General features: G+C 44.5%; 1 protein-coding gene across 9 annotated transcripts in view; it reads left to right on the forward strand.

The window, feature by feature from the left end:
• The window catches only part of UNC79 (unc-79 homolog, NALCN channel complex subunit), a 538,994-nt gene that overhangs the window by 134,278 nt on the left and 389,503 nt on the right, over window positions 1-15,213 (forward strand). For 8 of the 9 annotated variants that reach the window (XM_069637971.1, XM_069637972.1, XM_069637973.1 and 5 more), the window contains 2 exons: window positions 3,202-3,342; window positions 9,710-9,931. In XM_069637971.1, the coding sequence (XP_069494072.1) occupies window positions 3,202-3,342; window positions 9,710-9,931 (363 nt within the window). The remainder of the gene's footprint in view (window positions 1-3,201; window positions 3,343-9,709; window positions 9,932-15,213) is intronic. The other variant, XM_069637970.1, reaches the window with a different exon arrangement.

Here is a 15,213-nt window from a genome sequence, read left to right on the forward strand (position 1 = left end):
TTCCTTAATATGTATATATGGTATATGGGAAGTGAATCCTTCCCCATACCAAGATGGAGTCTTAGGAGGCCGCAGTAGATGATGATCTCACGAGCAGAGTGTGGGCGCTGCATGAGTGCAGGCAGACATTCTAAAACTGTCTTTCATCCAGACCATCATCATAGGCAGCCCTCACACCTGCCTCTCCTGAGGTGTTGAGCCAAATAACAGTAGCAGCTGGAAGATCCAGCATCGTAATCCATCAGACATCCTCTGGAGTGCAGCGGGGGTGCCTGCATGCTCGTCCACGTCTTTGACACTGACCCCCAACAGCTGTGTAAACAGTAAGCTGGAGCGCTGGCAAAACCCCCGCCGCGCAGCCGCACTCACCTGCATGCTAGACTGTTTGCTTACTTCAGCTCTGGGATTTCAGAAGCAACCCTGGTCCTATAAGGTTCAGAGGGATGAGAGGCAAGAGTAGTGTTCCGCAGCATTATTCAGGACCTTGGGCAGTGTCTGGCTGGCAAGGGGCCTGGAATTAGATAAGAATATTGTTGATTTTCAGACCTCTTTTTTTTCCCAGCCTCTTTTCTGAAGTCCACAAGTGGCTCCCATTTCAAAGACTAATAGAAAAACCTAGCAATATAATGAGGTCATATCATAGTGTAAGTGGTGCTTAGAATGAGTTCGGCATTGTCAAAGTTTAGCTACTTTCGGTTAGGCTTTTCATTCCTTGTTCAAAGAAGAAGTTGAAGGACCAGTGGTCTATGGATGCGGAGAAGCAGTTCTTGCAGGACTAAGGGGGCTTCAGAACTTACTGGTGTTATCAGAGAATTCAGAGACTTCCTCTCTCCTATCAGAGAGCAAGACACTGAAGGGGACCAAGTGAAGGCCCTGGCTACACATAGAGTTAGAACCAAGTACAACAGGAGTGATACATCTAGTCAGTCTCCAGTCTCTTAATGTCACCTTTTAGCAAAGAGGCAAAAATATCCAGACAACTAGAAACCAGGAACAAGAGCAATTCTATTAGGAGGATTGAGGTGTTGGGTGAACATTAAAACTGTTCTTCAGTCGTCCTCTCATTCTGAAGATTTCCGAATGATTGGAAGCGTCTAGTATCTTTTATTATTTTGCTCCAATCTGCTTTCAAGCTGTTGCAGTCTTTCTTCACTGTCTCTGATGCTACATTCAAGCGGTTCTAAGGGCACAGCCTCTCCCACGAAGGCAAATAAGACTGGACCTGACAGATACTAATATGTTTTTATGTTCGAAGGGCCATATCTTGCCGCAGAAGGCTAAGTAGGTGAAAAGAGCCAATGAGGCGACTCATTTGAAGCCTTACGTCAGATTTATGAACTGGGACGGGTTCCCTGGTTCAGGCCAAGTGTCTCCTCAATAATCGCACCCTTCGCTCACCTGACCTAATACAACAGATAGGCAGCTGAACTCTGACGCCATGTATCGATTCATGAGGCCATCTTTACATCGACCGCGTCAGATAATTTAGCTGTTCACAGCCCTCTATATTTATTTTCGAAGCCAGAGGAAGTCACCATTAATTGGAAGGCTTTATTGGGTGGATTGATAACATATGACCAGTTCTTCAGTTAACATTTTGTGAAAGGTCGCCATATAATTCCAATCCTAAAACTTTGGAAGTCATTTGATTCTGCCGGAAATCCAAAATTCTTCTATGCTGGACTTTTGGGAGAAAATGGTATCCATCACAAATGAATGGAAGTACATATATAGGTAAGAAGGCTTGTAAACTACTCCGGCTTTCTCATGTGGAAGTCTGAGAAAAAGAAGAAAAGGTGGAGAAAGTGGCTACTAGATTTGCTCAACTCCCACATTTATTACCTACAGTGGAGGGAGCGACTAAGGAGATACGCGGATCTCCGCGATTACTATGACTCAAGTAACGCGCAGCCGAACAATTTAACTTGTTATTCTTTGAACCCATTTTGGAGCATATATATAAGGGGGAGACTCCCCGGAGCCCCCTGTAATCACACACATTTATTATCACCCTATTCCACCCCCCAACAAATATATGCGGCATAAGAAATGCAACATTTTCGGCTGTGCAGTGTTTGGCTGCGCAGTGTTTGGCTGCGCAGTAATGGGGGTTTCCCAAATATGCAACGAACATAACAAGACCATCACCAAGCTTAAGAATACATCTACGGCCTCACCATTGGAAGTCATATTTTAAACAGATTGGACTCTATTGGGATCATTGGTCTTCCTGGCTCTTGTTTTTTGGGTGTTTTATTTGGCTTTTTCTGGACCTAAAAACATCCGAAAAACACTTAAAAAATGTGGCATAGCTTATTGCTTCCTAGCAACTTTCGAATACAACCTAATTCCTAGGTATGTCCACGCAGATAAACACTTCTAAGTGTCCTTTACAAATGTGGCAAGATGCTTCCCTATTCACTTCCCCCCCAAAAAATGCCTGATTTTGGTTTTCTGATGGTTGACAAAGGCATATCTCGTATTCGCCCAAAGAATCAAGCGAGCGTTGGAGGCCGATGGGTGCGATTCCCATGAGGGTTCCATCGTTGGACACGTCCCCTGATAATTCCTGATATGACCTGTTTCTTTATTTACCGCTTAAATAATTCTGAAGAGCAAACAAATGCCCTCTACGCATCCTCTTTTGTAAGAAACCTAACACAGCTGTTTCAGCTGCTCATTTTAAACATCACAGGCCTTTTTACATGTTTAGTGATATCTTGCTGGTAAATCCGGTGGGATATCACCAAGCGGAATTACTGTTACCGGCACTTGGTCTGCTGGAATTACCGGCAGATTATGGAATTACCGGCATATTACAAGTGCTGGTAAGGGTAGTTACTCTCCATTCTGTGGAGTCTGATAGGTGAGTAATACCGTCCGTTTTTGGTGGTGGAGTGCTGGAATTACCTCCAGCTCGGAGCTGGTGGTAATTCCGGCCACGCAACCCTCAAACTCGGAGTTGGCCGTTGCACAGTAAACAGAATTACTGGCGCGTTAACACCGCATCTGACAACTCCTAATGAGGCCCCATGTCTTGCATTCCTTTCCTTAAATTGGCAGCCATCTTTGAATCTTTCTCAATTCACTAAAGTCCTGTTTCGCTTATGGTGGTCGTTTGTTCACTGATTCCTAGCACAATGCAGTTCCTTGTAATCGCTGTTCTATTTTAATAATGTGAGCGTCTCTCTTCAATCACAGGTGTTATCAGAATTGGACATTGTGGTGCCGCTGGAGCTGCTTATCGGCATGTTTGCAGACGGTGTGAATTCGGTCAAAGAACTTGCGAATCAGCGGAAGACACGGGTCAGTGAGCTGGCGGGGAATCTCACAGCTCAGAGGGTACGCGTTGTTAACGCTCATACAGGGCCCCATTTATCTTTTTAAAGAGGCACACTGAGTGTTGAAAATCTGATATGTACATTTTCTGGGTACCAGCAAATTAAGGCACAAAACAGATGTATTAAGGAAACACACACACATGCGTGCACGCACACACATGCAGTCATACATATGATGTGGCATTTATAACGCGTCTGTATACAAGTGTTTCTAGGCGTGACAAGACAAGGGGGGGAAACAAAGGGAGGACAAAATAACAATCCTACTAGGCCTTGTGTCATTCAGATCGTGCAAAGAGCAGGGAAAAGGGAAGGGGAGAAGTGCCAGGGGGGAGGGGAAGGACAAAGTGCAGCCAGCGGGTGGCTATAAGTGCAGAGAGCGGGTGGCTATAAGTGCAGAGAGCAGGACTGTAGGGTTGCAGATACAGACCCTAAGTGCTGGGGAAGCCCAGATGCACTGCAAGGGCAACTGGACATGCAGGAGCCTGGGCCCGAGTTCAGAGGGTGACCAGCGCGCGGAGCAGTCAGATTCATCAGCAGGGGAGAAGAAGAGCGGGAGTGAAAAGGAAGATCCACAGTTGCTTCTGGGACCAGAGGTGGTTCTGCTCAAGTTTGAGAGAGTCAGGGAGGCTGTACCAGAGGGAGGCCCGAGCCGAAGAAAGAGATCTACCCCCAACTCTCTGCTTGGAGAAGCGCCTGACCCTCAGAGAGTTGGAGGTGGATGAGCAGAGAGCTTGAGAAGGAAGATTTTTGGAAGAGGGAGGTAGAGCGGTCCCAGGCCCCACAAAGCCTTGTGGACGATGCAGAGGGTCTTGCACTTGATCCTTGCAATATGCAATACACATTGGGACCGTGCCTAATTTTCCTTATTGTTCATCAGGCCTTCTTATGATTAGGTTTGGTTGGATTATCACTTCCAATGTAGACGACAGTCCCAAGTAATCTCATTTCGTTTGTTTGTTAAAACTTTATTTCGACCAAGGTCATAAAAGCCATAAACATTCATATAAAATTCAAAGTCTCGTTTAGAGCGGTATTTCCGGCTGACTGGGCTATACAGAACAGCATCAATGAAATGATGGGCAAGAAAAAAAGTCACCCAAGAGTCACTGCAGTGGGTAATTACGAAGAAATCCGGAGGTAGTGTCGAATAAATCACATCATATGACCTTTGACCCACTCAGTGACATCAAAAAAATAGACATCAGATCATGTTTGACACCGGTGGTGTAGAATTACATCCTAGAGCACAATCTTTACTAGAAGCTTTCAGGGTACAGCATGTTTTTAGCCAGAGGACGAACATGGCGACAAAACATCTTAGTTTATACGGCCATCCGGAAATGACGTAGTGCACGCTCATGCCTTCTTTATGAAGGCCCTAATCGACAGGGTAAGCAGCCCCCACAGACAATGCCCACTCGCCCTACACACTCCCACCTCCACACTATCCCCACGCGCTGCAGAAAAGGGCCTCAAATTTGTGCACTTCTTAAAGAAAAATCCACAGCACGACATAAGGTCTATTGCTGGACAGAAAGAATTCAGACTCCCAGCCTGCCTCAGTCCTGCTCAACCAATGAAATCAGAGTGCAAAGGTTAACGGCTTTCTTTTACATGCGATGAAGATCTCTCTGTCGAAAGGGTATTTCTGGACAGTCTAAAAATAGCCGCACTGCTTCTGCTCCTGCAGAAAAGGTTTCCTGACCCCACAGACCTCCACAAGCTTTGCCCGAGTGCTGTTGTTACCTTTGCAGTCGAGACTGTGTTGCGTAGCAAGGCAGCTCAGTTGATGTTAGTGCTTCCCGAGGGATTTCAAAGGTTTAATAACAATCAATCTCACATCTATCTGTAGCTTCCAAAGCTGCCATCGCACCAGTGGCAGAGTCAGGGAGGCAGCAGAGGGGGCGGCTGGCCCCCCTGGTGCCCAATGCACCCACAGCCTCCCGCCGGCATCCTATTAGCTGCCCCCCGGCACCAAAAGCTGACTCGGTTACTGCACCCCTCGAATGAGTAGGGCCATGGCTGTGTGGTCCCAATTGAGCAGTGCATTTAATACGGTGGATCGCAGATTGTCTCTGTGACCGGTAGACATAGGGACCACAAAGCGATAGCTGGTTCTCCGCGTTCCTGTAAAATCGAGCCCAACTTGTGAAATTAGAAGATACGCTATCCCCACCCCCACCGACCCAAGGCTTCATTGTGGCGGATAGGTTGCTGGAGATCTCTATGGAGTCTCAGTGGGACCAGACCAAGGACATGGGCTTTGTGTGTAGAGCAGTGACACCCAGCTACCCCTTCAGGCCGCTATGGAACCAGGTATGGGGCCCCTTATGGACTGTCTCCGAAAGGTCTGGAGATGGATGTTGAAACAGCGGCAAGAGCGAGTTTGTGCTTTGCTCATCTTCGACTATCAGCGTGTCCTTTCAAAGCTATGCGGCAGCTCTCCTGACTGTGGACATTCTCCCCAAACAAGTCCCAAATGCACTCTGCTCTGAAGGCACGGGTGTTATCAAGACTCAATACCAGGCAGTGCTCTAATGGTGGGCCTTCCTGCCATAGACTTGCCCTGCAAGAGGCTATCCAACACCTGCCACACGACTAATTGCAGGCCCTGTCTCCCCCCCCCCTTCCTTCCTTCCTTCCTTCCTTCCTTCCTTCCTTCCTTCCTTCCTTCCTTCCTTCCTTCCTTCCTTCCTTCCTTCCTTCCTTCCTTCCTTCCTTCCTTCCTTCCTTCCTTCCTTCCTTCCTTCCTTCCTTCCTTCCTTCCTTCCTTCCTTCCTTCCTTCCTTCCTTCCTTCCTTCCTTCCTTCCTTCCTTCCTTCCTTCCTTCCTTCCTTCCTTCCTTCCTTCCTTCCTTCCTTCCTTCCTTCCTTCCTTCCTTCCTTCCTTCCTTCCTTCCTTCCTTCCCTCCCTCGCTGCTTGATGTCAGGGATGTGCGATTATCTGTGGGTATCCTAGTGACGGCCGCCACACAATCACCAAACCTACCCCTTCCTTGAGCCAAGTGAAGGGAACTTTTCAGAGAGGGGTGGTCTGACTGATCATATCACAGCGGTTACAGAGCAGCCCACAAAGGTCACACGTAGTAACACGGGTTATGATTATTACTACAAGCTGCCCTTAAATGATGGCTAGCAAGAAACATGGTACTGATCACACACACGCCATACAGGCATCCCACCAGAGGACACCCGCCCCAGAACACAGGGACACACAGAAGGTCTATTTGTTTGTATCATAGACCCCCCCATGCATTTATCTTCAATGACCCAAGAAAAAGCACACAATATCATCACAGTGGACATTTCACAAACATCTGAAAACGTGGCTCTTCACACAAGAACCTTTAAAATGACAGCCCTTCAGCATTCTGCCCCTCATCAATGTCTAAATTAACATGTCTGCTTAATGCTAAGATTGTAAGGTAACTCGCTATGCATATGTGTAACTTCAGTACCTATTGTTACCAAGAACACGTCTGTAACTATGTAACCACATAACCTCAAGTCTCTTTCAATGTCAATTACAGTGCCTAGATACCTCTGGGTTGGGGGCGCTATACAAATGTAAAAATAAATAAATAAATAAATACAAATTATCTCTATAAATGCAAGCCTTTTCAACATAGCTCCGGGACAATTCGGTTTTGAGCTTCTGCTAAACTGTAAGGTGTTTTCGACTGTGTTTGTTTTCATTAACATCATTACACTAATTGCCCCCTCACTGGTAGTAAGAGGCACATATCAAAATAATGTTCATTTAAATTGTACCTTAATTCCTAGCTTTTCTGTGTGCTACTGTCGATACAAAAATGCCTGATAGGGTTGTTATAAATAGCTTATAAGAACTTGTGAGAAATGAGTGGGATTTTGTGAAAAATAATAAGAATTTATATGACATGCAAATATGTACTGAATCTTATAGGTTTGACTTAACATACATGTAAGATCTTAAAGGATTCTGATAGGATCCTTTTAGGAAAATCAATTAGAAATTGCTGTAAGGGATAAGCACCCAATTGTGTGGAGTACAAGTGTGTTTCTGCCCAAAAGCCTGATTTGCAAAGGAAAGCCAGGCCTTCTTGAAGCCTCATTGGCCCTCCTGATTCAGACACACAGAGAAAACCATAAGAAACTTTACATAGGAATTGTGAAAAGCAGCATGCGTGTTTTGGGTCAGAAGTGTAATAAGCAACATATACAGTGTTCAGGAATGAAAGCCAAAACCCCACGCTGGGAGAAGGCCTTTACTGGTTAGGAACTCTATATTCAATGGTTTAGTGATGCTTTGTGCATTGGGAACTTAGCATGTGCACAGCGATCCTTATCCCGAGCCGCCTCCTCAGGGGGAAAGGGAACACTGTCTTCAGAAGTCCCTTGAACCCCAATAGAGAGACTAATGTCACAGATATTGAACCTCAAACCTGAATCAAAATCTCATTTACTTCAATGTTACAAACCTTTTCTAAGTTAGGGTGAGAGCTGTGAAAAATGAAAATGAAATGAACACAAAGCCCAGTGCGCATTGTGCATTCAGTGGTCCTGCGTCTATCATGCACATATCATGTGTGTTTTTTTTATATCAAAGATGGACACATTTGTCAATTAAAAAGTCTCATAGCCGTTCTTATGTTCCCAAAATGCATTTTTATTTTATGCTAAACAGGCAGGTAACCTCACTGGTGGTATTTGCCATCTTCCCCATTTCTCACAGATAGATTTCAAAAGAGTTCAGTTGTAATGTTCCAGGCTGACCATCATATAATGATAACATATCATCAGAAGATAATACATATGGTTATTGATTTGATCCGTTATTTATAACGCGCTTAATACCCAGAGGTTTCTAAACGCGGACCCAAGGATCGAACCTCTGTTGCTCTGCGCCATCTTGTTTCCAAGGCGAGCGCGTTGCCCCTGAGCTATCCTGCCGAGACAGAATTCTAGAATTGATAATGCCCTTTAATCATTAAGACGTTCTTATTATGACTGCAAAATAAATCGTAAAATTAAAAAAAGAGCCAGCTTAAAATGTTAATAAAGTTTAATAATGTACTTTTTTTTATAGTTGTTGTTGCTAAAACACAAAGCCCCCTTCACGATATCTACTTTTTACCTTATGTCACAGAGATGTCAGCAACTGCTGGGGTGGCTCTGGCAAACGTAGAAGAATACAATGAGACAGAGAGAGACAAAGGGCCTCATTACGAGTCAGGCGTTAAGGGGTTAACGGCGCCGTACACAGCGCCGACCCTTAACGCCTGATTCCGAGGTCCCTTTGTGCCATGGTGAGTTTAACGCCTGCTTTTTGCAGGCGTTAAAATCCATGGCGCTAAGGGACCATGGTGCTAATTACGCCACCGTGATTTACGGTGGCGTAATTAGCGCCTTCCCCACTCCCATTATGCCCTATGGGGCAAAAATGGGAGTGGGGAAGGATAAATGGGAAATGGGGATTTACCGCCCCACTCACCTTGGAATGGGGCGGTAAATCCGCCATCCACCATGGTGTAAATATAGTTTACACCATGGTGGTAAGGGTACGACCCAGGCGGTAACTTACCGCCTGGGTCGTAATGAGGGCCAAAGTGTGGTGTGTGTGAGAGGGAGAGAGAGCACCACGTACAACCAGAAATATGAGAAGTGCATTGTTCACTTTCCTGTGTCACGAAAATTTGTTTGAAATGGTTTGGCGCAGACCACATCCACTTGGTATGATATGATTGGTTATTTATAACGCACTTAGTACCCAGAGGTTTCTAAGCGTGGTCCCGGGGATCGAACCTGTGTTGCTCCGTATCGTCTTGCTTCCAAGGCGAGCACGTTGCCCCTGAGTTATCCTCCCGAGACCTTTCTGGGATGACAGAAGGATGGCTCTAATCTAGAGTAGGCCCCTCGCTCAGGAAAAGAAAAAGCTGGGCTGCGCGGAGGCTCCCACAGGGGACAATGGCCCTCTTTTGGTGTCCTTTGGCCAGTCCCATCAGCAGTGCAAGGGTTCAAATGTAACCCCCTCTCCATTGCCAACTCCACTCACGGCCGCTCCATAGTTCATCGCCATTTACAACTCATCGTTCCTTTGCGTCCGTTTAATCTGCATCACTGGATTACACTAACAACAAGGCTGCTCTTGAGTTGGTTGGACCTGTAGAAGGTGGACATTACTCTTCCCCCTTGTTTTAGCTCAGGATTGTCCCATCAATTGTTTTCTAATGATCACTACTTGTAACAACTTACCTTATTTCCTCTTAATCCTGTCTGTTGAGGTATGCCTTGACCCTGGGCGCACATCGATGTGTAGCGGGTGCAAATAGTTATATCGGATGTGTGAGCGGGCGTGGTCATTGCTTTTGCTTTTGTTTTTTGCAGGGGAGCATTGCTTCGGACCCGGGGCGCAGAGCCCAGCATGGCATGCTGAGTCCGTTTCCAAGCCCCTTCCAGAGCCCCTTCCGCAGTCCCATGCGGAGCCCCTTCCGCAGTCCGTTCAAGAACATCGGCCACGCCGCCGGCAGAACCATCGATTTTGACTGCGACGACGAAGAGATGAACCTGAACTGCTTCATCCTCATGTTTGACCTGATCCTGAAACAGGTACCTGTCCTTGACGCCATGGTGTCTGCCATCGCTAGACCGACCATAGGACCGCCACCTTCATCCCACTATGAATTGATCAGGGATATATCAGTAGAGAAGGCTGAGTCTCTTCTAGCAGATGTACTGTCCTAAGTCAATGTATAAGTCTCCCCAGGGGATGCTCATTAGTAATTTAAAAATGTTCCTTTTCATACAAAGGATGGTAAATGCATCAAGCCACACATCCTACAACTGGGTTCCTCCTAGACTAGGGTTGTCCAACTCCGGTCCTCGAAGGCCCGGAATCCTGATGGGTTTTCAGGATATGCCTCATTACTATTCATGAGGAAATATGAGCATTCATTTAGCATCCTTGTATGCAAATGAATCTCATGAATATTAATGAGGGGTAACGTGAAAAACCGGCATGGATCCGGCCCTCAACGCCAGGAGTTGGATAACCTTGTTCTAGACCATTCTGTGCCAACTGCAATGCTGCCCAGTTCAGAATCAGTGGGCTATGAGCCCCATTCATTATGCAGTACACCCAGTAGTCAAATGACTAGAGTGTGCAAGGCATGGCACCATGTGAGTTTGTAGGGCTAGGACAATGTGGGACTCCCAAGCTCCTCCAATGTTTCTATGGGATCATGTGGATTTCTTAATGGATCCTCATGTGGATCCCAACCTGTCTCGGCCAGCCTGCAAAAGTCAAACTCGCAGTCTCCCTTTTCCCTCTCCTTAGCACCCCCATATCCTCTAAGCTGTCAAACTGCTTAAAGGTCACCCCTTTACTGAGAACCAAAATGTGTCTAAACTTGAAGACACTCCCGTCCCCTGCACACCTTACATGCTGAAATAAAGCAGTCAATTTTCATAACATTTCAACTTTTATATACAAAAATGTTACATTAGAATGTAAATAACAGCATATATTCGCTTGAGTAAAAAAACAGATATCATATGGCTTCACATATGGCCAACATGAGAAACAACTGAAAACAGATGAAAAGAGTTACTCCCAAAGTTGAAATACAGCTTCAAGCTCTACGCGTTTCAGGGAAAACCCCTTCTTCAGGAGCAGAAGATCTGCATATACATATATATACAAGATTATCAATCACCTCATAGTTCACTCAAAATTTACACTGCCTAAACAAATTCTACAAGAGCTGTTCATTACATGCCATATATACACACAAATCCAAAAATATTATGCATGCTCATGTCAAGTGGTTGCTAAATCACAGTTATGCAACTGGTGAGACTCCAAAAATAAACCTCAAAGTGCATTTTACAAAAGCAAAAAAACCTTTTTATGTACCTTAAATTGGGAATATTGCCAAAATGTTTAATGCACGTCTGTGCAATACATGCACAGAAGCCAAGATCCCTGCGGAAACTCCTGCAGTCATCAGCAAAATGGAATGGTTGAATAACTCTAAAATGCCAAAACATGTATATAAAACCAAACTGAACAAACTCAACTAAAACAACTTAATTGCTGAAGTAAAACTAAATTCAAGTGCACCTAAGTCAAGTCACCAGCCAATCTGTGAATCCCCAAAATCAAGGTAAACCTTATGCTCCCACCTCTACTGAAAACTATTCATTAACATCACCCATCCTCAGGAAAAACCCTTTATGTGAATGCAACCCCGAATTCCACAGTGATATATTTACCTGAAATGTTTTCCTGCCAACCTATCCCAGTACATGGACTTCAAAAAAATTAAAAACGAAGAAATCCGCATCTAACATGAGGCATCCTGCCTTTAGTGGAATCGTGCTATGGAGCTGTTGAAATAAACAAACACATACTGGACCTTGTAACTTAAAACGCCGTTCAAATGTAAAAAAATTGCCCAAATACGTTCTGAAAACTAAGTCTTACCTTACGAGAAGCACCTCTTCACGTTATATGAAACGGCTCCTCTCCCATTCAAATGCATTGATTCCGAACCGCGGGTGCATTGCCTAACTCTATTTATGCTAGTTCCGGGCTCTTGCGGTCACATGATGTGATCACATGACCCTCGGATACTAAAAGTAACTAAAAAACAAAATTCGATCCTTTGTCCTGTCGACCCTTTGGTGTCGATCGTTTGTCCTGTCGACCCTTTTTTTTTCGATCCTTTGACCTACAACCGATTGCATGATCTTTAACATGCACTCGGACAATGAATTCATGTCAAAAAAATTTTGCTAGAGTATTCTTCTACAAACCATGTGAAAATTGCAATCACTTAGGGAAAAGCCAAAGTCGAGTGCGAAAGGCGTATGACATAGCCCTTCATACATTCACGTGTTAAAAAGACCATCAAATAAAACCTACCTAATGCTAGTTTACAGCAGAATACCAATAACGCTCCAAAGAATTATAAACACTTACCTAAATAGTACCAAAACAAAGAAAGGGGGTTAAGCAAGACTCCATGGAAAGTCAGACATAGAAGAAAGACTCATAAGCAAAAAAAAAATGTTTGAAAAAATAATTTTACAATAAATGCTAATTAACTGCTGATACTTACCAAAATTACTAAAAAGAAAAAAATATTAAAAAAGAATTTTTTTATAGCCCAAATACACAAACCTGTACAACTAAAGGGAAACTTGGACATGGGAGAAAAACTCCCAAAAACTAATGATGATAATACACACCAAAACCACCAACTCATTCAAAACCTGTAAGGGTCAAAGAATATCGTAAATAAAGTAAAATAAATACTGAATACACTCCCCACTTTGGGAGGAAACTCCAGACCGTCCAACCACAGATGGGTACCCAGGTTACCCCTTTACTGAGGTCAGATTTCAAGGATGGACCCTGTTTCTGGTCACCTTTTAAAACAAAAAGAAAAAACTGCCATCACAAAATAATGGGATATACTCGCCCAGGCAATAAACAATAATAACCATCGGTTGTTCTGGAAACTTGCATCCAATGGATCGGGAAAACCAGAGAACGAATAGGGAGGACCTATAGGAGAAGAGAGATGGGTGACACATTTTAAAAACATCTTCCACATAGAAGGGGGTGGAGACCCAGTGCTAAAGTATGATTGTTCCAATAAAAAAATGAACTACACTAAGGTGGAAATTACGAGGGCCATTAAACAACTTACATCTGGAAAAGCGGCGGGCCCAGACGGGATACCCTCAGAGGTATTTGGGGGTCATGGCGAATGGTCGGCCCCTATCCTCTCAAATCTTTTTGAAGTTATTGAGGAGATTGGGAGGATGCAAAGCAAGTGGAGGGACGGGATTATAGTCACGATCTTTAACAAAGGTAAGTCGGACGACTCCAATTGCTACTGCCGTACTACACTCTTGGATATCACAGCAAGGATGTATGCTAAATGCATTTTGGGCAGGTTAGAAGAATGGGTAGCAGAGGACAATAACCTGGGTCACCTACGGGCAGGGTTTAGGAGTGGTCTTTCCACATTGGACCACTGTTTTATCCTGTCACTAATTACTGATAAATACTGTAAGCTCCCTGGAGGGGTTGTTTACGCTGCCTTTTTAGAGCGGGAAAAAGCATTTGACAGGATTGACAGGGGTGTATTGTGGAAGAAACTATCGGCACCGGGAATAACGTCAAATCTGCTCAGACTTGTACAATTATGCATGATCGAACCACAATTTCAGCCAGACACGGGGGAATAGGGAACAAAACTGAATTCTTTGACTCAAACAGTGGGGTACAACAAGGCTGCCCCCTGGCACCGCTAAATTTAATCCTTTTTATGGTGGATTTTGACCCTGCGAAGTATAACAGCAGGGTGTGCCCGCATAGGCTGGGAGACAAGGAATTCAGCGCTCTACTGTATGCCGACGAAACAGTAATTCCTAGAGGTTAACAAACTAATATCAAACAAGGATAAAACTAAGATTGTGACATTCGGAGGAAAGGATAGGAAACCCAATTGGCAACTGAAAGGGGCCCCAGTGGAGATAGTGGATACGTACCTAAGTATTACATTTTCGAAAGACTGCATTAAACAGGCAGAGAGGGCCCGAATCAGCTTTCAGGGTTTACGAAGGTTCTACTTCAAATATGGTGCCCGAACACTGGATAAATGCATTGAGGTTTTTAAAAGCAAAGTTTTAACCCAAATGGTTTATGGAAGTGAGGTCTGGGGTTACTGTCCCTGTGAACCCCTTGAGGTAGTACAACTGCAATTCTGGCACCAAACTCCAGGGCTTCCAAATGGCTGTCCAAGTAGCGCGCTGAGAGTCGCGCTGGGGATCCAAAGTATTACATCTCTGGCACGAGCAAGAGAACTGGCTTATTTTGGAAGAATAAAACTAAATGCAAATAGGAATCACCGTGTGGGATTCGCAGTCATGGAAAGCCGCCCTGTAGGTACAAAAGCCGGAATGGCATAGGACTGGAAGCAGGCTTTGGGAAAGGTTCCTGGCTGGAAGAGGAAGAGTCATTTATGATCAAGTTAAGACAGAAATAAAAACCTTGCCCAGGGAAAATGGATGAGTGGAAAATGTGTGCTCTTCCGTCCCTCGCAGCGTATGTACACTATAAGAGGACCCTGATGCCCCGGGGCCGATATCTGATTTAAATTCCACGGAGGAACGAAGACTGCTACTCAAAGCCAGGCTAAACCTGCTCCCACCGGTGAAAAACAACTGCCCAATTAAAGGCCCCAACAAAATGTAACTGTGACATGGGGGCGGATGAAGCTCTGATGCACATTATTTTGTTATGACCATTTTATAAAAGGGAGAGGGTGAGATGGCTGAGAGCTCATTTTCTCGGAACAAATATCTGATCCTGTAAGGATGCCATGGTTTTAATTTTCTACTGTATTAATTCACAATTTCTTCACGATCTGATGAACTAGTGAGGTCAGTCTTTAAAGAAGAGGTTCTGCATGATATGATATGATATGGCATTATAACGCGCCTACACACAAGTGTTTCATACCACATTCTGGCACCGGTTTAGGAGGAAAAGTGTCAAGGTGATATTAAACCGTAAAGGATGCTGTTTTAGATGGATTACGTTATATTTAATTGACATTTAAATCTTTTGTTTTACTGTGTAACGTGTTTACTGTATTTATCATGTTAATGGTGAAATCCGAATAACATGTCATGAATGAATGACTTAGTATTTGCATTGCATTTATAACTTGTAAAGCGCTCCACATGGTCTCTGAAGCGGCGTCAAGGCGCTCAGAAGTTACACTGAGCCAGGTGGTACCTCATCTACACTGCCCTTGACCTTCTGGTATATCGTTCTTTCGTCAATTGGTGAAATTTCGATGGGTTTTTTTCAG

This window comes from Ambystoma mexicanum, chromosome 14, assembly GCF_040938575.1.
Source record: "Ambystoma mexicanum isolate Mex_15411 chromosome 14, UKY_AmexF1_1, whole genome shotgun sequence".
Taxonomy (NCBI): domain Eukaryota; kingdom Metazoa; phylum Chordata; class Amphibia; order Caudata; family Ambystomatidae; genus Ambystoma; species Ambystoma mexicanum.